The 25159-nt window shown below is 25.9% G+C and overlaps 1 protein-coding gene across 2 annotated transcripts in view; it reads left to right on the top strand.

Annotated features, from left to right (window-relative positions):
- LOC145279214 (neuronal acetylcholine receptor subunit alpha-9-like) overlaps nt 1-25159 on the top strand; it is a 75020-nt gene that overhangs the window by 10674 nt on the left and 39187 nt on the right. For both annotated transcript variants that reach the window (XM_080130707.1, XM_080130708.1), the window contains exon 3: nt 12887-12996. In XM_080130707.1, coding sequence (XP_079986833.1) covers nt 12887-12996 — 110 coding nt within the window. The remainder of the gene's footprint in view (nt 1-12886; nt 12997-25159) is intronic.

The raw sequence follows: 25159 nt of genomic DNA, 5'->3' as shown, positions 1-25159 counted from the left end.
AGAGGAAACAAATATAATTGAATTTCGCTTTCACATCTCAATTGGTTTCTTTTTTAAATGAAATCTTTGGAGTTTTAAAAAACTTAAAAAAGGTATCATTCCGTATTGCATCTTAACTTTTTGGTATGTTTCGATTACACTTACATGTATGACGTAATTTCCGATCGAACGGGTCTGCTTAACGAAGGTCATGTTATGAAACGGTTTTAATGGTCCGCCACGAATAGTATTTTATCAATTTTTTTTGTTCTATTCGAATTTGAGTGAACACACTCCTTAATTCGTAGAGTTTACCGAAAATATATTTTATTTACAGTGTTGCCGAGAATATATAATACTTTTAATTGCCTTCACATCATCACATTTAGTGGAGAAAGGATTTAGCGTTGGAAACAATATTTTAACCAAAAACAGAAACCGAATGGATGAATTTAGACAACGAATCTAAGACTTTTTCTATCAAATATGGAACCAAATATTCAAAAATTTGTTGTGGATCATCAAAAACAATATGCACATTGATTGGTGATTCCTGTGATAATTATTTTGATTTTTATTGATTATTGCATTAGCAATTTTTACGGGGCTAAAGAATATAGACAAATGAAAGCTTTCAAGTTTTTTAGAATAACGATCGGCTTATTAGTTAAGGAGTTTACCGTGTGCTGTGCAACAGGTATATATATATATATATATATATATATATATATATATATATATATATATATATATATATACATATATATATACATATATATGTATATATATATATACATATATATGTATATATATATATACATATATATATATATATATATATACATATATATGTATATATATATACATATATATATATATATATATATATATATATATATATATATATATATATTGCTAGTTATTTTTGTGTATATCCGTTCAAAGCGTTGAGTGAAATTTGAAGAATAAAACATGTATAAATACATTTGAAGCCAAAACTGCAACGCGATTTTTTTTTTATAAAATAAACGAGTGTTTATTTTTAAAGAAATATATTTCGGAGTAAGACTCCTTTATCAATCTTTTTTTTCTCCTCGACATGATGTAGTGGAAGATAGTTCGATGAAGAGTCCACGTGATGTTGTTAACTGCAGGGTTTTTATGAAGCCGGATAGGTGACGCGTGGTCGCGCATTTTGAATTTCACTCAACGCTTCGAACGGACATACACAAAAATAACTACCCAGATTTTCAAAATGCGCGACCACTCGCCACCTATCCAGTTTTTATAAGTTTGTCTTTAGACTGTTGTATCGCCCAACTTAAAAAAATGGCTGGAGGTTTTGCAAGACTGGATTAAATGTTCAAACAATTATAACGCATGAAAAAGTAAATATCAGAACTAAAGTAAATGCTATAAAATAAAAATAAATCTGATTTTATTTCTATAAAGAATAATAATCTTGTTCTTATATATATATATATATATATATATATATATATATATATATATATATATATATATATATATATATGTATGTATATATATAAGTTTTCTATTAAAAAATTTTCATTGAAAAAATGTCTATTTTTATATAACGGTAATAAAGTTCAAGCTCAATGAATGCTTTTTTCGAGCATATAATATAGTTGTAATATAATTGTTTTCAAAGTTCCAAAAGTCAAGTTTCCTCAGTTGGTAGTTTATTACATTTCAAAAGGAAATTATTACAAAATTGTTTCATGTACAACTAACAAGTCAACAAATTATGTATTTATTGCATTTTTAGTAGCTTACTCACCAGATAAATTCTTCAAAAAACATTGACAAAAGACATTATTTTAAACAACTTACATGATTCAAATTACGGACACACATCGCCAACATTCTTCTTGTTGAAGATACCTTCATACTGAGTTTATCTTAATTCGCATTTTCGTGTCTCAGTGAATATTAATTATTATTTTAATAAATTTATTTTAATGTTTTTAATTTTTTGTATATTATCTTATTTTTATTTTTTATTTTATTTTTTTGTTTTTATTTTTTTCGAATTTTATTTTTTATTTTATTTTATTGTTTTTATTATTTTCGAATTTTATTTTTATTTTATGTTTTTGTTTTTATTATTTTCGAATTTTATTTTTATTTTATTTTATTGTTTTCATTATTTTCGAATTTTATTTTTATTTTATTTTATTGTTTTTATTATTTTCGAATTTTATTTTTTATTTTATTTTATTGTTTTTATTATTTTCGAATTTTATTATTTATTTTATTTTATTGTTTTTATTATTATCGAATTTTATTTTTTATTTTATTTTATTGTTTTTATTATTTTCGAATTTTATTATTTATTTTATTTTATTGTTTTTATTATTTTCGAATTTTATTATTTATTTTATTGTTTTTATTATTTTCGAATTTTATTGTTTTCATTATTTTCGAATTTTATTATTTATTTTATTCTATTGTTTTTATTATTTTCGAATTTTATTTTTATTTTATTTTATTGTTTTTACTATTTTCGAATTTTATTATTTATTTTATTGTTTTTATTATTTTCGAATTTTATTATTTATTTTATTTTTTTATTATTTTCGAATTTTATTTTTTATTTTATTTTATTGTTTTTATTATTTTCGAATTTTATTATTTATTTTATTGTTTTTATTATTTTCGAATTTTATTTTTATTTTATTTTATTGTTTTTATTATTTTCGAATTTTATTATTTATTTTATTTTTTTATTATTTTCGAATTTTATTTTTTATTTTATTTTATTGTTTTTATTATTTTCGAATTTTATTATTTATTTTATTGTTTTCATTATTTTCGAATTTTATTTTTTATTTTATTGTTTTCATTATTTTCGAATTTTATTTTTATTTTATTTTTTTATTATTTTCGAATTTTATTTTTTATTTTATTTTATTGTTTTTATTATTTTCGAATTTTATTATTTATTTTATTGTTTTTATTATTTTCGAATTTTATTATTTATTTTATTTTTTTATTATTTTCGAATTTTATTTTTTATTTTATTTTATTGTTTTTATTATTTTCGAATTTTATTATTTATTTTATTTTTTTATTATTTTCGAATTTTATTTTTTATTTTATTTTATTGTTTTTATTATTTTCGAATTTTATTATTTATTTTATTTTTTTATTATTTTCGAATTTTATTTTTTATTTTATTTTATTGTTTTTATTATTTTCGAATTTTATTATTTATTTTATTTTTTTATTATTTTCGAATTTTATTTTTTATTTTATTTTATTGTTTTTATTATTTTCGAATTTTATTATTTATTTTATTTTTTTATTATTTTCGAATTTTATTTTTTATTTTATTTTATTGTTTTTATTATTTTCGAATTTTATTATTTATTTTATTTTTTTATTATTTTCGAATTTTATTTTTTATTTTATTTTATTGTTTTTATTATTTTCGAATTTTATTATTTATTTTATTTTTTTATTATTTTCGAATTTTATTTTTTATTTTATTTTATTGTTTTTATTATTTTCGAATTTTATTATTTATTTTATTTTTTTATTATTTTCGAATTTTATTTTTTATTTTATTTTATTGTTTTTATTATTTTCGAATTTTATTATTTATTTTATTTTTTTATTATTTTCGAATTTTATTTTTTATTTTATTTTATTGTTTTTATTATTTTCGAATTTTATTATTTATTTTATTGTTTTTATTATTTTCGAATTTTATTTTTATTTTATTTTTTTATTATTTTCGAATTTTATTTTTATTTTATTTTTTTATTATTTTCGAATTTTATTTTTTATTTTATTTTATTGTTTTTATTATTTTCGAATTTTATTATTTATTTTATTGTTTTTATTATTTTCGAATTTTATTTTTTATTTTATTGTTTTCATTATTTTCGAATTTTATTTTTTATTTTATTGTTTTCATTATTTTCGAATTTTATTTTTATTTTATTTTTTTATTATTTTCGAATTTTATTTTTTATTTTATTTTATTGTTTTTATTATTTTCGAATTTTATTATTTATTTTATTGTTTTTATTATTTTCGAATTTTATTATTTATTTTATTGTTTTCATTATTTTCGAATTTTATTTTTTATTTTATTGTTTTCATTATTTTCGAATTTTATTTTTATTTTATTTTTTTATTATTTTCGAATTTTATTTTTTATTTTATTTTATTGTTTTTATTATTTTCGAATTTTATTATTTATTTTATTGTTTTTATTATTTTCGAATTTTATTATTTATTTTATTTTTTTATTATTTTCGAATTTTATTTTTTATTTTATTTTATTGTTTTTATTATTTTCGAATTTTATTATTTATTTTATTTTTTTATTATTTTCGAATTTTATTTTTTATTTTATTTTATTGTTTTTATTATTTTCGAATTTTATTATTTATTTTATTTTTTTATTATTTTCGAATTTTATTTTTTATTTTATTTTATTGTTTTTATTATTTTCGAATTTTATTATTTATTTTATTTTTTTATTATTTTCGAATTTTATTTTTTATTTTATTTTATTGTTTTTATTATTTTCGAATTTTATTATTTATTTTATTTTTTTATTATTTTCGAATTTTATTTTTTATTTTATTTTATTGTTTTTATTATTTTCGAATTTTATTATTTATTTTATTTTTTTATTATTTTCGAATTTTATTTTTTATTTTATTTTATTGTTTTTATTATTTTCGAATTTTATTATTTATTTTATTTTTTTATTATTTTCGAATTTTATTTTTTATTTTATTTTATTGTTTTTATTATTTTCGAATTTTATTATTTATTTTATTTTTTTATTATTTTCGAATTTTATTTTTTATTTTATTTTATTGTTTTTATTATTTTCGAATTTTATTATTTATTTTATTGTTTTTATTATTTTCGAATTTTATTTTTATTTTATTTTTTTATTATTTTCGAATTTTATTTTTATTTTATTTTTTTATTATTTTCGAATTTTATTTTTTATTTTATTTTATTGTTTTTATTATTTTCGAATTTTATTATTTATTTTATTGTTTTTATTATTTTCGAATTTTATTATTTATTTTATTGTTTTCATTATTTTCGAATTTTATTTTTTATTTTATTGTTTTCATTATTTTCGAATTTTATTTTTATTTTATTTTTTTATTATTTTCGAATTTTATTTTTTATTTTATTTTATTGTTTTTATTATTTTCGAATTTTATTATTTATTTTATTGTTTTTATTATTTTCGAATTTTATTATTTATTTTATTGTTTTCATTATTTTCGAATTTTATTTTTTATTTTATTGTTTTCATTATTTTCGAATTTTATTTTTATTTTATTTTTTTATTATTTTCGAATTTTATTTTTTATTTTATTTTATTGTTTTTATTATTTTCGAATTTTATTATTTATTTTATTGTTTTTATTATTTTCGAATTTTATTATTTATTTTATTTTTTTATTATTTTCGAATTTTATTTTTTATTTTATTTTATTGTTTTTATTATTTTCGAATTTTATTATTTATTTTATTTTTTTATTATTTTCGAATTTTATTTTTTATTTTATTTTATTGTTTTTATTATTTTCGAATTTTATTATTTATTTTATTTTTTTATTATTTTCGAATTTTATTTTTTATTTTATTTTATTGTTTTTATTATTTTCGAATTTTATTATTTATTTTATTTTTTTATTATTTTCGAATTTTATTTTTTATTTTATTTTATTGTTTTTATTATTTTCGAATTTTATTATTTATTTTATTTTTTTATTATTTTCGAATTTTATTTTTTATTTTATTTTATTGTTTTTATTATTTTCGAATTTTATTATTTATTTTATTTTTTTATTATTTTCGAATTTTATTTTTTATTTTATTTTATTGTTTTTATTATTTTCGAATTTTATTATTTATTTTATTTTTTTATTATTTTCGAATTTTATTTTTTATTTTATTTTATTGTTTTTATTATTTTCGAATTTTATTATTTATTTTATTTTTTTATTATTTTCGAATTTTATTTTTTATTTTATTTTATTGTTTTTATTATTTTCGAATTTTATTATTTATTTTATTGTTTTTATTATTTTCGAATTTTATTTTTATTTTATTTTTTTATTATTTTCGAATTTTATTTTTATTTTATTTTTTTATTATTTTCGAATTTTATTTTTTATTTTATTTTATTGTTTTTATTATTTTCGAATTTTATTATTTATTTTATTGTTTTTATTATTTTCGAATTTTATTATTTATTTTATTGTTTTCATTATTTTCGAATTTTATTTTTTATTTTATTGTTTTCATTATTTTCGAATTTTATTTTTATTTTATTTTTTTATTATTTTCGAATTTTATTTTTTATTTTATTTTATTGTTTTTATTATTTTCGAATTTTATTATTTATTTTATTGTTTTTATTATTTTCGAATTTTATTATTTATTTTATTGTTTTCATTATTTTCGAATTTTATTTTTTATTTTATTGTTTTCATTATTTTCGAATTTTATTTTTATTTTATTTTTTTATTATTTTCGAATTTTATTTTTTATTTTATTTTATTGTTTTTATTATTTTCGAATTTTATTATTTATTTTATTGTTTTTATTATTTTCGAATTTTATTATTTATTTTATTTTTTTATTATTTTCGAATTTTATTTTTTATTTTATTTTATTGTTTTTATTATTTTCGAATTTTATTATTTATTTTATTTTTTTATTATTTTCGAATTTTATTTTTTATTTTATTTTATTGTTTTTATTATTTTCGAATTTTATTATTTATTTTATTTTTTTATTATTTTCGAATTTTATTTTTTATTTTATTTTATTGTTTTTATTATTTTCGAATTTTATTATTTATTTTATTTTTTTATTATTTTCGAATTTTATTTTTTATTTTATTTTATTGTTTTTATTATTTTCGAATTTTATTATTTATTTTATTTTTTTATTATTTTCGAATTTTATTTTTTATTTTATTTTATTGTTTTTATTATTTTCGAATTTTATTATTTATTTTATTTTTTTATTATTTTCGAATTTTATTTTTTATTTTATTTTATTGTTTTTATTATTTTCGAATTTTATTATTTATTTTATTTTTTTATTATTTTCGAATTTTATTTTTTATTTTATTTTATTGTTTTTATTATTTTCGAATTTTATTATTTATTTTATTTTTTTATTATTTTCGAATTTTATTTTTTATTTTATTTTATTGTTTTTATTATTTTCGAATTTTATTATTTATTTTATTTTTTTATTATTTTCGAATTTTATTTTTTATTTTATTTTATTGTTTTTATTATTTTCGAATTTTATTATTTATTTTATTGTTTTCATTATTTTCGAATTTTATTTTTTATTTTATTGTTTTCATTATTTTCGAATTTTATTTTTATTTTATTTTTTTATTATTTTCGAATTTTATTTTTTATTTTATTTTATTGTTTTTATTATTTTCGAATTTTATTATTTATTTTATTGTTTTTATTATTTTCGAATTTTATTATTTATTTTATTTTTTTATTATTTTCGAATTTTATTTTTTATTTTATTTTATTGTTTTTATTATTTTCGAATTTTATTATTTATTTTATTTTTTTATTATTTTCGAATTTTATTTTTTATTTTATTTTATTGTTTTTATTATTTTCGAATTTTATTATTTATTTTATTTTTTTATTATTTTCGAATTTTATTTTTTATTTTATTTTATTGTTTTTATTATTTTCGAATTTTATTATTTATTTTATTTTTTTATTATTTTCGAATTTTATTTTTTATTTTATTTTATTGTTTTTATTATTTTCGAATTTTATTATTTATTTTATTTTTTTATTATTTTCGAATTTTATTTTTTATTTTATTTTATTGTTTTTATTATTTTCGAATTTTATTATTTATTTTATTTTTTTATTATTTTCGAATTTTATTTTTTATTTTATTTTATTGTTTTTATTATTTTCGAATTTTATTATTTATTTTATTTTTTTATTATTTTCGAATTTTATTTTTTATTTTATTTTATTGTTTTTATTATTTTCGAATTTTATTATTTATTTTATTTTTTTATTATTTTCGAATTTTATTTTTTATTTTATTTTATTGTTTTTATTATTTTCGAATTTTATTATTTATTTTATTGTTTTCATTATTTTCGAATTTTATTTTTTATTTTATTGTTTTCATTATTTTCGAATTTTATTTTTATTTTATTTTTTTATTATTTTCGAATTTTATTTTTTATTTTATTTTATTGTTTTTATTATTTTCGAATTTTATTATTTATTTTATTGTTTTTATTATTTTCGAATTTTATTATTTATTTTATTTTTTTATTATTTTCGAATTTTATTTTTTATTTTATTTTATTGTTTTTATTATTTTCGAATTTTATTATTTATTTTATTTTTTTATTATTTTCGAATTTTATTTTTTATTTTATTTTATTGTTTTTATTATTTTCGAATTTTATTATTTATTTTATTTTTTTATTATTTTCGAATTTTATTTTTTATTTTATTTTATTGTTTTTATTATTTTCGAATTTTATTATTTATTTTATTGTTTTTATTATTTTCGAATTTTATTTTTATTTTATTTTATTGTTTTTATTATTTTCGAATTTTAATATTTATTTTATTGTTTTTATTATTTTCGAATTTTATTTTTTATTTTATTGTTTTCATTATTTTCGAATTTTATTTTTTATTTTATTGTTTTTATTATTTTCGAATTTTATTTTTTATTTTATTTTATTGTTTTTATTATTTTCGAATTTTAATATTTATTTTATTGTTTTCATTATTTTCGAATTTTATTTTTTATTTTATTGTTTTCATTATTTTCGAATTTTATTTTTTATTTTATTGTTTTTATTATTTTCGAATTTTATTTTTTATTTTATTGTTTTCATTATTTTCGAATTTTATTTTTTATTTTATTGTTTTTATTATTTTCGAATTTTATTTTTTATTTTATTTTATTGTTTTTATTATTTTCGAATTTTAATATTTATTTTATTGTTTTCATTATTTTCGAATTTTATTATTTATTTTATTGTTTTTATTATTTTCGAATTTTATTATTTATTTTATTGTTTTTATTATTTTCGAATTTTATTTTTTATTTTATTTTATTGTTTTTATTATTTTCGAATTTTAATATTTATTTTATTGTTTTCATTATTTTCGAATTTTATTATTTATTTTATTGTTTTTATTATTTTCGAATTTTATTTTTAAGTTATATTAATTCTTATATTTATAATTTATTCTTTCGTTAAAATACTTTTCATACGTTCTTACATCAGATTTGAAAGTACGCATTTGATTTCTTTTTGTTTATTACCATTACATTCCAAACACTGCTTCTTGTTTTTTTTAATTGTTCATTTCGTTTGCCATGAGATTAACTAAACCCTGCCGTCTCGACACCAGCTTAAAAGTCTCTCGCTGCCACTGCGTGGTGATATGTCCATGTAACTTGGTGCGCGCTTTTCTTTCTGCCTGACCACGTGGTAGATTTTTCTTTGCTCTCTTTTTCTTTTTCTTCTGACACGAAGAACACTTCCTAATTTGCATATGTGTTTTTTTTGGCTACTGCTGCTTAATATCTTCGTAAGTCAGCTACCTTATAGCTCCTGCTGATATTTTCCAACGTGCTCATATGCGCCCTGTTACACCTCTACCGGGCTTGAAAAACGTTTCACATTATTGCCAGTATTTTATATCTCTATAAAGCCACTATTCGCCTATGTATCTTGACTGGTGCAACAAGCATTATTCTCTCCCTCCTGTACAGAATCAAGAAAGAGCCGCTAATATTTTCCATACAGTCTACCAAACTCCATCCACTGTCGCATCGCCGTAATGTTACACTCCTTTGCTTATTTCAAAAGAATGTGCTCTTGCCAACTTGCTGTACTTGTGTCCCCAGAACGTAAATATTTTCAACCGATCTGACAATCAGCAGAATTCCACCTCTTCATTGTAGATTTTTTCAGATAGGGAAATGCTTTTTACTTAAATAGCTTCGTTACTCTAATCGATTGCCTTTGGAATTCCTGTTGGCTAATTAACATTGTTAAAAGTTAATTAGTTGTTATCGATCTATCTGTCTATTTAATGATATGCTTAAAATAGTTTTTATTGGGAGTTATTATTGTTTATGGAATTAAGTTTAGCAATAGAGTTTAGCTGGGACGTTTATGTAATTTAGCTAAGTTAAATATAAACAAAATAACCTTGAACAAGCGTACGTGACGGAATGGTCACGTTAAGGCGACGTGTCTTTTAACTAGTGACGTAACGGAACTGAGGTCAGAGGTCGGGAAATTTAGAGTCGACAGTTGAAGTTTGACCATCAGAGGGAACAGACGACCAAGTTGACATGGGAAGCGGCGTCACTTCGGACAGCCAAGATGTAAGAACGTGTTATCCCTGAAAATGCCAGACAGATCATGAAAATAAATGTTCATAAATAATTCAGGTATGTGTTGTGTTATTTACATCTGTTCAAAAGAACTATTTGTCTACAACTGTTTCGATACGCCCACGTCAATTACAACAAAATTTATTGTTTGACAAAGGATTACAGATGGTTTTTAAATGGTTCATCTCATTGGAGGAAATTTTAATAGCAAAATAGATGTGTACAAAAATAAATTTTACGAATTAGCACATAAACAGAAATTAATTTGAAATAATGGTATAAAAAGGATATCCCATGGTTGAATAATGGTATAAAAAGGATATCCCATGGTTGAATGAACGAGAATAGATAAACAGTTGTAAAATTTCATGAATATTCGTATGTTCCACAATGAATTACGTTTTTTAAATTTTTTTATAAGTCATATTCCCGTTTGGAAGATGAAATCTTTGAAAATTCAAGTCAGGCATATGTGGTAACCATTATTTTCAATGTGATAGAATGCGTTGAAAAGTATTTTGAATAATTCGATATTCGTGCAGGCAAACGACTAGAATGAATTATATATATACATACTAGCAGTTAAGCCCGGAATTGCTCGGGCCCTATGTACTGTTCATAACTTATGTTCATATGTATATATTAAAAAGTGTGAATATGTACGGTAATGCCTTTCTATATAATAGACTTCCTTAAGAACCATAGAGAAAAGTTGGTAGAAACGGCCAAGGTAAATTTTTTAAAAACTTTGACCCCAATTTTGACCCCTTAAAATGTATTATTTTGGGCTCAAATCAAATTACAAAGTTTGACCCATGTCCAAGGAAGCCACATCAAAATTTTCAAGTGTTTAGACACAAAATTGGCGGTGGAGTTTGGTAGAGTTTTCAAAGTTCAAATCGTTGAACTTTGTCACCTTGACAGCCAAATTTCTGGCCGAAAACCGATTAAAACGATTTTCCCAAATCTCAATGTCCCGTATATCAAGTCTCGAGTTTATAGACCGAAAATTGACAGAGTAGCTTGGTAGGAAAATGTATACACAGACACATACACTAACACACACATATAATTTCACTTATATATATATATATATATATATATATATATATATATATATATATATATATTGATATATATATATATTGATATACAGTGTACTGACATTTGGGAAAGTCTATGTGATCGGTTTTCGGCCAGAAATTTGGCTGTTAAGGGGGGGGGTCAAAGTTCAACGATTTGACCTTTGAGAACTATACCAAACTCCTCCGACAATTTTACGTCTAAAAACTTGAAATTTTAGATATAGGTTCCTTGGACATGGATCTAACTTAATAACTTGATTTGAGCCCAAAACAATAAATGTTAAGGGTCATAATAGGGGTCAAATTAAAAAAAATAACCGCTTTTTTATTTTTGTTTTGTTTGCTCAGCATACACCTCTACCAGGGCAACGCCGGGCACCCATGCTAGTATATCTATAAAAGTGGAAGTGTCTATGTGTGTATGTATGTCTGGGTATGTGTCTGTCTGTGTACATTTCCCTACGCAATAACTCGGTCAATTTTCAGTCTACAGACTCTAAATTTGATATACATGATATTGAGATTTGGGAAAATCTTTGTGATCCGTTTTCGGTCAGAAATTTGTCTGTTAAGGGGTCAAAGTTCAACGATTTGACCTTTGAGAACTCTACCAAACTCCTTCGCCAATTTTGTGTCTAAACACTTGAAATTTTAGATATAGGTTCCTTGGACATGGATCTAACTTAATAACTTGATTTGAGCTCAAAACAATAAATGTTAAGGGTCATAATAGGGGTCAAATTAAAAACAATTGACCGCTTTTTTTTTTGCTTGAAATACACCTCCAAACACTGAACACGGCTGAAATGCTAGTATATATATATATATATATATATATATATATATATATATATATATATATATATATATATACTTATGTGCTATATATATATATATATATATATATATATATACTTATGTGCTATATATATATATATATATATAGCACATAAGTATATATATATATATATATATATATATAGCACATAAGTATATATATATATAGCACATAAGTATATATATATATATACTTATGTGCTATATATATATATATATATATATATAGCACATAAGTATATATATATAGCACATAAGTATATATATATATATACTTATGTGCTATATATATATATATAGCACATAAGTATATATATATATAGCACATAAGTATATATATATATACTTATGTGCTATATATATATATATACTTATGTGCTATATATATATATATATATATATATATAGCACATAAGTATATATATATATATAGCACATAAGTATATATATATATATATATATATATATATATATATATATATATGATCTTTAAAAATATGGATCTTGTGTTAATCTAGCTTTCTTATCTGTTTCAGTTTTGGACTGACGAAATTTTGGTTTGGAATTCCACCTTGTACGATGGAATAAAGGAGATAATGATTGATTCTAACTCTATTTGGACACCTGACATGGCGCCGTATAACAGGTGAGTCGTATTGCAGGATTCCCCCATCAGGTAAGATCACTTAATGACCTGCTGGTCATCATAAGCCATGTTAAACTTATGTTAAACGCAATGAAGTTTCGATTGGAGAAGTAAAACTTATCTTTTCTAAATAGCTTTAGAGAGCGGGCATTTCACTGTATTTTGATCAACCCGCTGCCCTACGCACAGTTATTGTTTTTTTTTAGTGAATATATTTCTATAATACCTTCAATAAATAATCATACATACGAGGTGCCTTCAATAAGTTTCCAAACATTTTCGTATGGGCACTTTCTATTGATAGAACACATATAAAACTCTAGTATCATCCCAAGTAATCTTCATCTGAAACGCACTTGTTGTACCGTTTCAACAAATTCTGCAAAATGGAAATTCTCTTATGTTCATATGTCACAACCTTTTTCATCTTTTCAATTGTCTCATAACGACAGCCTCTAGGGTTTTCCTTGAGCTTAGGGAATAACGAAAAATATCAGGGAACAAGTTCTGGACTATAGGGAGGATGAGGAACTGCCTTGCTGCCCATCTTGGTCGAATAGTCTGTGACAAGCATGGAGTTGTGGACTGGTACCTTCGCGCAAATCTTACACATCTTAAGTTTCTCGTTAATAATTGTGTGTACAGTTCCCACACTGACATCAAATTATGCGTTTATTGTCTCTATATCGTTCTTCTAAAGTGTCCTCACGTCCAGATTGCATTTTTAAATTCACCAGCTGTGACAATCAGACTGCATTTTTAAATTCACCAGCGGTGACAATCAGACTTTAGTAGGGTGTATTCTAATTCCTGCTGTATCTGTTCCTTTGAATCTGAAACCATAAAAATTGGTCAGTCATCTCATAAGATGTATCGCAATAATATACTGAATTTTCAAAAGTCTACAAAAATTTTAAAGGTCTGTACAAAAATAACAAAGATGGAGTTGTGGACTGGTGCATTCGCGCAAATCTTCTGCATCTTCAGTTCCTCGCGAATAATTGTGTGTACAGTTCCCACACTGACATCAAACTGAACGTTTATTGTCTCTATAAATACACGACAGTCTTTATCCATGAAATTCTTTATTTGGCCAATCAACTCTGGTGTTCTGACTTCCTTACTCCTCCCACATCTCTCATCAGCCCTCACGGGCTCTCTGCTTGATTGTCACAGCTGGTGAATTTATTGAAGGCATGTCATATTTTATTATCCGAAATGTCTCCGCCCGAATTTCTCGTTTATAAATTGTTAATTCCCTTCATTCCGGTGGCAATTGTTTGGTGAACCGGAAGTAAAAGTTTAACAAATGAAGTCAAAGGTGGTTTCGTAGCTGAGTTTGAATCTCCCGATATATATATATATATATATATATATATATATATATATATATATATATATATATATATTTAAATAAGGGGGTAGTCACCAACAATGTGTATTTTTTAACATTATTTTATTATTCTGTGTCTTGGTTTTTCATTGAGAATTATGTTTGGATCATTGTAATAATGTTTTTAAATCATTGAAATCGTTTTCACGCGTTTCAGACGTTCTGTGAAGCGTCCTCGTCAGAAATTATTTTCAAAATATATATATACTCACAAATCGAGCTTAGGTATTCGAACTATGTTAAAACATCATTAATTCACTATCGATTTAGCGTAATGGTTCAAAGCCTTGAATGTAGCACGGGCGGTCGGGTTTCGATCCTGGCTTGAGGTAGTTGCCTGTCTATCCGCACTGATGAGCTGTGATACAGCGAAACACTACTGTATGTGGATGAATATAATGCTTCTTTTCTTGAGTTGACCATATTGGAAAGTGATACACGATATACTATTAGCGTATTAAGCGATACTCTTTGTGTAAACAAATCGAGCTTAGGTATTCGGACAATGTCAAAACATCGTTAATTAACTACCCGCACAGCAACTGCCGATTTAGCGTAATGGTTCAAAGCCTTGACTGTCGCACGGGCGGTCAGGTTTCTATCCTGGCTTGAGGTAGTTGCTTGTCTAGCCGTGATACAGCGAAACAGTACTGTATATGGATGACTATATATATATATATATATATATATATATATATATATATATATATATATATATATATATATATATACTACTACTACAAAATGTGAGGTTAGAAAGAACGACCACGCGCGTATTTGTATTTTTTTAAATTAACAAATATTTATTTATTTAAAGTTTAAATTTTTCGGCTTATAAAAAAGCCCTCATCAGGATTTTTTTTAAAAAACAATATATATTTTTCTTTTTTTCCTTTTCTTACGTGTCATGATGTCGTTTAGCAGAGTTTGTTTGTCGAAGGTGGTGATTGTGTACTGTCAGTCCAGTGGTAAGCACCATTCATTGTCTCCGTGCTTCTTAAAAGTGGATTACTACTAATGTTACACATTTGCGCATGAACGGCGTTTACCACTAGGCTGACAATACACAACCACCACCTTCAACAAACAAACTCTGCTAAAACGACATCATGACGTGTAAGAAAAGAAAAAAAAAAAGAAAAAATATATTGTTACAAAGTCCTTATTCCGCGGATATAAGCTGAAAAATTGAAATTTTAAATAAATAAATAGTTGTTTATTTAAAAAAAATACAAATTCCTACGTGGTCGTTCTTTCTAACTTCACATTCCGTGCTTCTTAAAAGTGGATTACTACAAATATATATATATATATATATATATATATATATATATATATATATATATATATATATATATATATATATATATAATGATTAGTTTTTTTTGGAAAAAGAATTCCAGCAGAGTGCTCAATTAAAAGGAAAATCCAAATTTTAAGAGCGTACTTATATTTTGTGTACAGAAAGTTGTTAGTTGAGACAGGTCATTGGTACCGTCGGTTTCAAGCCCGATAATAAGGCCCGTTTAAGGTATCCTTATCAAGCTCTCTTCAGCCAATATTCGTCTCTCCGAATATTGGCTGAAGAGAGCTTGATAAGGATACCTTAAACGGGCCTTATTATCGGGCTTGAAACCGACGGTACCAATGACCTGTCTCAACTAACAACTTTCTGTACACAATATATATATATATATATAAAAATATATATATATATATATATATATATATATATATATATATATATATATATATATATATATATATATATATATATATGCCCGGACGGTCCACAGAATTTTATAACTATAAAGATTGATTGGAAGCAATCATGCAACAGCGTATTGTATCAAAAATAACTCTTAAAGAATCCTATTTAAGAATTATGATTTAATTACAGAATTAAAGCAATTGCTAAGAAATAATTCAAACATTAAAATCGTTTGTTAAGAAAGAAAGAATGAATTATCTTGGAACAGTGCAATATTTGAATGTGGAAATATTTAAATTACGATTCAAAAGTTGTTTAAATTGCTTTAAATTTTTTTTTGTTTTTACAAAATCAGCATGTATTAAAAGTTTGAAAATATAGAACTATTATATTTTATTATAACTATTATATTTTATTATAACTATTATATTTTATTATAACTATTATATTTTATTCAACCATTTTTTTTCAATTGTTGGAAAAGAATGGATTACTTTGAAAAAAAATTTCTTTAAAAAAATTAATAAAGAAATTAATTTTTGAGATTTTGTTCACTTAATTCTGTATCCTATGCACTCACGAACGCACACACACACACACACACACACACACACGCACGCACACACACACACACACACACACACACACACACACACACACACACACACACACACACACACACACACACACACGCGCGCACACACACACACGCGCGCACACACACACACACACACATATATATTACAATAGAAAAATGCGAGCTTGAAAAGTAATATGGTTAAGCTTAAACATGGAAAAGTAAAGGACTAGTTGTTAAAACTGGAAAAGTAAAGGACAAGATATTCTAGTAAAAATATAATAAATTTATAACTTAAAATATTGTAGCATTAAGAATCGATTATATAATGTTATAAATTGAATTAATAAAATTTTTAATGCTGCAATATTTTAAGTTATGAATTTATTATATTTTTACTAGAATATCTTGTCCTTTACTTTTCCAGTTTTAACAACTAGTCCTTTACTTTTCCATGTATAAGCTTAACCATATTACTTTTCATGCTCGCATTTTTCTATTGTAATCCATGATTTTTCTAGGGTTTCAATAAATTCACTTGTTCTTTACTTAATTTCAGTCTTATTTTTTGCCCCCATAAACACATATGTAATAACAATGTACGGCACTCGTCTGCTTTCAATAAAATCCCCCAATTATCTCCCTTTTATGCTTTCAGTCTCTCTGTTTCACTTTTTACTTTTCTTTTAGTGACAGCAGTGAATTAGTAGCAACAGTAGTCGTTGAAAACCAGCCATAAAAATAAAAAGCGTCGGTCACCTCCTTACATAGTTTTACGATTTTGAACACTGAACGAAAATTGAATTTGGTTTTGCAATATAACCAAGAAGGTGATCTATAAACTGTAAAAATTGTTTGAAATTTGGTCGAAAAATGAGTGAGCAGTGAAACTTTAAAACAGTTCTAAATAACTAAAACTGCAACTTGACCATATATTCAAACACTACTGTTTGTTATATAGGGGTTTCATTGAGAGGTGAGTTTTAGTGAGAGAGATGCTTAGAAGGAGTCTTATTACAGTGAGGGATGTTGAAAGACTCAGAGAGAGAGAGAGAGAGAGAGAGAGAGAGAGAGAGAGATTGTTCGTTTATAAGAGACTTAGAGAGATATGTTGTAAGAGACTAGATAGATATTGTTCAATTTTTTTTTTTTTTTTTTTTTTTTTTTTTACAAAAAACACTTGCCGGTCGAACCCTAACCATAAATGGAATCGGGGGGGGGGGGGGTGTCAAATTCTTCATGAGTACCATTCTTTTTAATTTCGTCTTGTGTTCAATTTTTTGAGTAGGCTATCAGCGATTGCAAACTAATAAGTTTAACCAAAATGCAAAAAGTTCAACAATTAAAAAATTTTAATAAGTGCTCAGCTTCTAATACAAATCCTAGTAAATCAATCCCCCTTATTGGTACGGTTGTTGTAAAAAATGGAACGGAAACTTAAATTTCGCTCCTTTTTAATCTTTTTTTTTTAATTGTGCCATCCCCAAACGAATAACATTCAACAATTTTACTTTATATATATAAAACACAAAATATAAAAAAAAAGTTATTAACGGAAGGAAAATAATTCCATTCTTAAGCGAAAAAAGTCAGTTTGGTACATCTTTTTATTATTTTTTTTACATAAGTCCAACTTACCGTTCACGTTGGAAATGTCGACATTTATAGGTTGTCGCGTAGGTACGGGCAAAAAATGAGCTGGCAAAAATAGGGGATATAGTTTTGAAAACCGATTTATCATAATTTCTTTGTAGGTTTCCGACTACTTTTTGATTGTATTAAAAAAATTAGAGACTAAAATTAATTTCCTAAAGGAAAAACATATTTGTACACGTGAAAAAAAAGTCATGAAAATGTTTTTACGGCGAGCTAACCAATTCAAGTAAATTTTGAAGTTAAAGAAATTTGTTGTAAAAATCATTTAAAAGATAAATATTAATTTTCTGGTTTTATTTCAAAGATAATTAGTAAAGTAAAGTCTCAAGATATTGAATTAAATAAAAAAAACTTGTTTGAACAAAACATAAATTAATTAGCCCAAAACCGAGTGATTCTGGCGTTCGCAAAATGCAACAAACTAAAATTTTGTAAATACGAAAATTATGAAGGCCCAAAATTTCAGGTAGTAGAAGACTGTGAAAATGACGCCATGTAATTAAAAGGGAGGAAGTTCTTTGTTTTTTCCCAGTCGCGCATCCGTACATTCCTTTTCTGAACATTTGTATTAATTTTTGCATTTTTTAATTTAATTACTTGTCAATGTTCCTATTTTTAAATTATTTTTTTTCTTAATTATTGTTCAATATCATATAAAAAATATGTTACGCCGAAAGTTTCATATTCTCGCGAGCAAGGAAATTATTAAAAGCTTGGATCTAAAAATTATGCGAAACCCGTAATTTAAAAAAAAGTAGAAATATGTTTGCAATCATAATGTTTTGGGTGTGAAAATATTCAATAAACAATGCTTAATTCAATGGTAATATCGGTAGTTTGAGAAATTCATTTTTCTTCGAGTTATATCGAATTCATTAATACAAATTTAGAGATTTTTTCGTAATGTTCCTGTAAAAATTATTTTATTTTATTTTTAATGTTACAAATTACGATGCTTTATTTATATATAAAAAAGCAAAAATAAATTCTTGCATTTTTTATTTACTACTGAAAACCATGACTTTAGTAAAGGTCTTTTGTTTAAACAAAATAATACATTTTCATTAAGATTAAATAAAAATAATTAGTTCATTATATTCCGCGATCATTATTTGATAAATACTGAAAATCATTCATTAGAATTGCTTAATTTCCTGATTTTTGGTGATTTTTTTTTTAAGTAAAGGGAGGGGTCAAAATGTTTATACATTTTGAGTATCGGCATTCATTTTGCCCGTACCTGGGTACGTTTACAACGAATAAACACTCCAATCTAATCATGTTAAGAACGACTCTCGAAATAGACACCCGAAACTTCCTCATGTTAAGAACGGCTTTCGGAATAGACACCTCTAACCTTGTTAGCATACTCGAAAACCTATAAAAGTTGACAGGTCGAATGTGAACAATGAGTTGGACGTAATTTAATAATGTACCGAATTTAAAAGGGAACGAGATTTAAATTTCCGTTCCATTTTTACAACAACCGTAAAGCAGAGCATTCTATGCAAATTTTACCTAACTTAGTGTATTAATGTTATTTTTATTTAAGTAAAAATAATATTTAGGTTTGGATATAAATTCATAAACTCCTTTCACACTAAATAATTTAGGTGACTGAAATAGGAATCTAATTGAATCTTTAATTTCCTGAATAGTAAAAAGATGATCCACAATGGTCAATTTGCTGCTAATTTAGGTACGGGCAAAAATAAACGAATTTTTTTTGTAGGTTTCCGACAACTTTTTGATTGTATTTGAAAGATTAAGGACTAAACTTAATTTCCGAAAGGAAAAAAATATTTGTACACGTGAAAAAAAAAAGTTATGAAAATGTTTTCACAGCGAGCTTACCAATTCAGCTAAATTTTGAAGTTAAATAAATTAATTGTAAAAGTCCTTTTAGAGATAAATATTAGTTTTCTGGGTTTATTTCAAATATAATGAGCAAAGTAAAGTCCTAAGATATTGAACTAAATAAAAAAAAGAACACACCTTGTTTGTGCTTTAAAAAGCATCGGTAGGGTGTGAAATTCATTTTCCTTCAAGTTATATCAAATTCATTAATACGGACTTTAGGGTCTATTTTGGTAATGTTCCTGTAAAAATTATTTTATTTTTTTTATTACAAATTACGATTCTTTATTTATATATAAAAAAAGCAAAAATAAACATATTCTGTTTACATTAAGCGAGACCACCACGGCCTGTAGTGGTGAGAGACCAAAAGATCCTTTTAGTGATGTCACGTGACGGCAGACGGTGATATGTCCCCAAATAAAAAAATGGCCCATCGATACAAAGAAAACCGCCTATTTATTAAAGAAAAATTAAGTATAATGTTATAATTAAAAAGAGATATATAAAAACACGCATGGGTTCAGTAAACATATTATACCAAAATATGGAAACTCATTCGTCCAGTGGTTATTTAGACTACTAATAACGAACGAACCAAGAATTACACACACACACACACACACACACACACACACACACACACACACACACACACACATACATATATATATATATATATATATATATATATGGAAATGTAAAAAAAAGAATACGAAAATATAAAAGCTTATAACTTTTCTTTATTCCTTTTCCATTGGTAACGTGTAGGAATACGATATAAATTAGATATACTTTTTACCATCTCGTGTATCTTTATAGCAAAAAAGGTTGGCTGTAGCCTAAAACGGCAAAACATTCAATGAAGTTGGAAAATATGATTATAAACGTAAATGGCAATAAGGGAACTGGAATTTCCAGGGCCTGGCCCGGCAGGTGTTTCAGGGCTCCACAGCCTGGTCCCGGTCGTCATCATGATACTGCGAGGAAATATATGGCAATGACCATCGGCTGTTGGAATGTGCGGACGCTGCTTGACTTGCCGTCAGCAATAACGCGTCCAGAGCGTAGATCTGCTCTTGTATCTAAGGAACTTCAACGTTATGACATGGACATAGTTGCTCTGTCTGAGACCAGGCTGGCTGATGAGGGACAGTTTTCTGAGTTGGCTGGGGCCTACTCCATTTTCTGGAGTGTAAGAGGGAATCAGGCGTGGCTTTTGCTATAAAGGCATCAATTCTTTCTAGCCTGGAAGAACTTCCCTGTAGTGTGAGTGACCGGATCATGACTATGAGGTAAATGGTCGTTATACAACTTTTTTTTAGTGTCTATGTACCCACTAGGGATGCAACAGAAGATGAAAAGGTTGCTTTCTACCTTGCTTTGTGCAGTGTAGTTAGACGCATTCCCTCTGCTGATAAGATCTTCGTTCTTGCAGATTTTAATGCTAGGGTGGGAAGAGATTTTGAAACCTGGGATGTGCTGTGTAAACACGGAGTGGGCAAGTGTAATAGCAATGGTTTGATGTTGTTGCAGTTTTGTTCAGAGTTGGGTTTTAAAATTGGTAACACTGTGTTCCAGCAGAAGGACAAATACAGCAGAAGGACAATACGACCTGGATGCATCCTGGTTCCAAAAAATGGCACTTGATAGACTATGTATTAGTCAGAAAATGTGGGATGAGGGATATCTGTAGTGTTCGTGTCATGCGGGGTGCAGAGTGCTGGACCGACCATCGGTTGGTTCGTGCAAAGATTAAGTGTGTTGTGAAGTCCAAGATGAGGAGCTAAAGGACAATATTGTGAGGAAGAAACTAGTTAAGGAGATGGAAAAGATTGATTGTGAAAATACTTGGCCTGCTTTTAAGGAATCTGTCTATGAGGTATGTGGGAGAGTATTAGGCTATTGTGAGCGAAAACATCAGGATCGATTCAATGAGAATGATAATGAAATTCAGGCTCTGCTTGATTAAAAAGCCAGGGCATTGCACGCTTATCTCGGGGGTGGTTTGACGGATGGTGAACAAGATCGATTGAGGGACAATTTTAAGGCAATCAAGCACGAGGTGCAGAGAAGGTTGCGTAACATGCAGGATGAATGGTGAAGGCAGAAAGCTGAGGAAATACAGCTCGCCTCGGGTTCGAACAAAACCAAGGTCTTATACAGCCTACTGCGCGCGGTTTACGGACCATCCAGATTACCTATCACTCCTCTGCGCTCGAAAGATGGTGGGGATCTTCTTCGAGACCTTACCGACATTCTTCATAGATGGAAAGAGTATTTCGATGACCTCCTGAACAAACCTTCTTACGTTGATCAGGAGTTTGTTAGGTCGATTACTTGCAATCCGGTCAAGGATATCTTGGCAGAGGTTCCTTCTCTCCAGGAGGTAGAAACAGCTGTTCATAAGCTGAACAATGGAAAATCTCCTTACCTGAACCGTTTGCATGCGGAGATCTTTAAATGTTCTGGACCCAAGATGATGCAACGCTTAGCGGACTTGTTGCAGATTGCTTGGCGGGATGAGTGTATTCCGCAGCATTGGCGGGATGCATTGATCGTAGTGCTATACAAGGGGAAGGGTAGCAGAGATGAATGCGGAAACTATCGAGGCATATCTTTGCTGTCAGTAGTCGGTAAGGTGCTCTGTAGGATCATGCTAGACAGAATGCTGGAGCATATTGCTGATGATGTTTTGCCTGAGTCGCAGTGTGGTTTCAGAAGATGTTGAGGGACAGTGGATATGATTTTTACAGTCAGGCAACTGCAGGAGAAATGTATAGAACAGCAAAAGGGACTGTATCAGGTGTTCATCGATTTAACTAAGGCCTTTTATACAGTCAATAGGGATGCTTTGTGGGAGATTTTGAAAAAGCTTGGCTGTCCTAACAAGTTTACAACCATCTTAAAGCTTTTCCATGATGATATGAAGGCTGTGATCAATGTTGGGGGAAAGCTGGCTGATCCTATCTCAGTAGAAAATGGTGTTAAGCAGGGAGACATTCCAGCACCCACACTCTTTGCGTTGTATTTCACCATGGTCTTTCGGATGGCATTTGGGGGGGGGTGCTCTGATGGTGCCTATATTCGTTACCTAACTACTGGGGGCTTGTTCAACATTAGGCGCTTCAATGCAAGTACAAAGGTACTCACCTACACGATTCGTGACTTGCTCTATGCGGATGACTGTGATCTGGTGGCTCATACGCTGACTGATATGCAGCATCTTGTGGACGCTTTATGGTGAGCTCGATGAGGGAAAACGTCTGGCTCAAAAGCCTAAATTGAGATTTAAGGATTGTTTAAGATCCACCTTAAAAAATGTGGGATTGATGAAAGAACCTGGGAGAGTCTTGCTTTGGATCGCGGAGGGTGGAGAAGGACCTTGCGGGGAGGTGTGGGCAAGTTTGAGGCGGATCGAACCCAGTATGAGCAGCTGAAGCGCGATATCCGGAAAGGAAGAGTGAAAGGAGCCGTAGGTGGGAGGGGGAGCCAAATTGGTCTGGAATGTGAGGTGTGCAGAAGAATATGTCTTAGCAGAGCTGGGCTGATGAGTCACCAGTCTACTCATCGGCGAAGCGGGCCACAAAGCAGTCTTGAGTTGCCAGAGTTAACCTGTGTACACTGCGGGCGAATGTACAAAACGACAGGCGATTTGAAACGGCATTTGATCCTGCATAGAAAAGAACAGCAAGTACGTGGTGTTAGTGGTGCACATGTCTGTACAATGTGTGCTAAGGAGTGCCAGAGTTTAGCAGGGCTTAAAAGCCACATTCGTGCAGCCTATCACTAAATATTTTCGTATTTCTATATACCTTTTTTTTGGTGCTATATCGAGAGATGGCAATGTTCGAAAGCGAATTGGCTGCCATCACACCCCTCCCCCCCATATATATATATATATATATATATATATGAAAATGTATAAAAAAGAATACGAAAAGTATAAAAGCTTATAACTTTTCTTTATTCGTTCTCAATTGGTAACGTGCAGGAATACAAAATAATATTATGAAAAAAATTAAACTTTATTTTACAGGTAAATAATTTTCGACCGATCCTTCAGTCTTAATTAGTTTAGTGAAAGTGATGAGCATACACGGGGAAAAGGAGAAAAGGAGAGGGAGGAGGAGGAGGAGGAGGAGGAGGTATAGCCAATGAGAAGATGGAACGTCAGTCTTAAATACATATACATATAAGTACGCACATACACACATGCACACAGTACATATACACATATAATAGAAAAATCAAAAATCAAAAATCAAACAGCAAATAAACATAAAGAAACGCGCCTTTAACTGTCCAATATTTTCACCGGGCCGGCAACCCAGAGTTCTTATAACATAAGCTACAGACAAAGACAAAGAAAAATGCCCTCAAGATCCACCGAAAGGGAGGGAGGATGATGGATCCAAAAGAAACGAACGGAATATGACCCAGGCATACCAACGGATTATCATTAAAGAACATACGGAATTCCCATACGCCTGTGGACGAAAATTCAATTCCCTAAAAGGAAGGAAGATTCACCAAAGCAAAAAGGGATGTGCCAGTCATCCAGTGACTCATATGCAGCGCTCTGATACCTCAGATAAGACGTCGGAACACCAAGGCCAGGACGCAACCCACAGTGCCGAGGATATCCAAGCAATTGGGCCAGTGAGTGAGTTGAAACTCCCCAGAATCAAATTTCCACCGGCGGACAATTCGGAAGAATGGTGTATGCTTGATCATACAATAAACAATGCATTACATAAAGAACTGGATGGAAAGAAGTATGATCAACGATTAGAAGAGTGTGGTAATGTCATATACCGCATTTGCATTGCATTATATGGTGAGAAAGTGAAATCAACTAAACCGTCCGTAAAGAAAAACAGACGACAGCGGGAGATGCCAGATCTTAGGAATAAGGAAAAACATCTGAAACGAAAACTCCACGTTTCAAATCCTTTTGAAAAAGTGG

This window comes from Euprymna scolopes, chromosome 1 (assembly GCF_053919585.1).
Source record: "Euprymna scolopes isolate OS-2025 chromosome 1, ASM5391958v1, whole genome shotgun sequence".
NCBI lineage: Eukaryota > Metazoa > Mollusca > Cephalopoda > Sepiida > Sepiolidae > Euprymna > Euprymna scolopes.
This window is presented reverse-complemented; position numbering and strand designations above follow the sequence as displayed.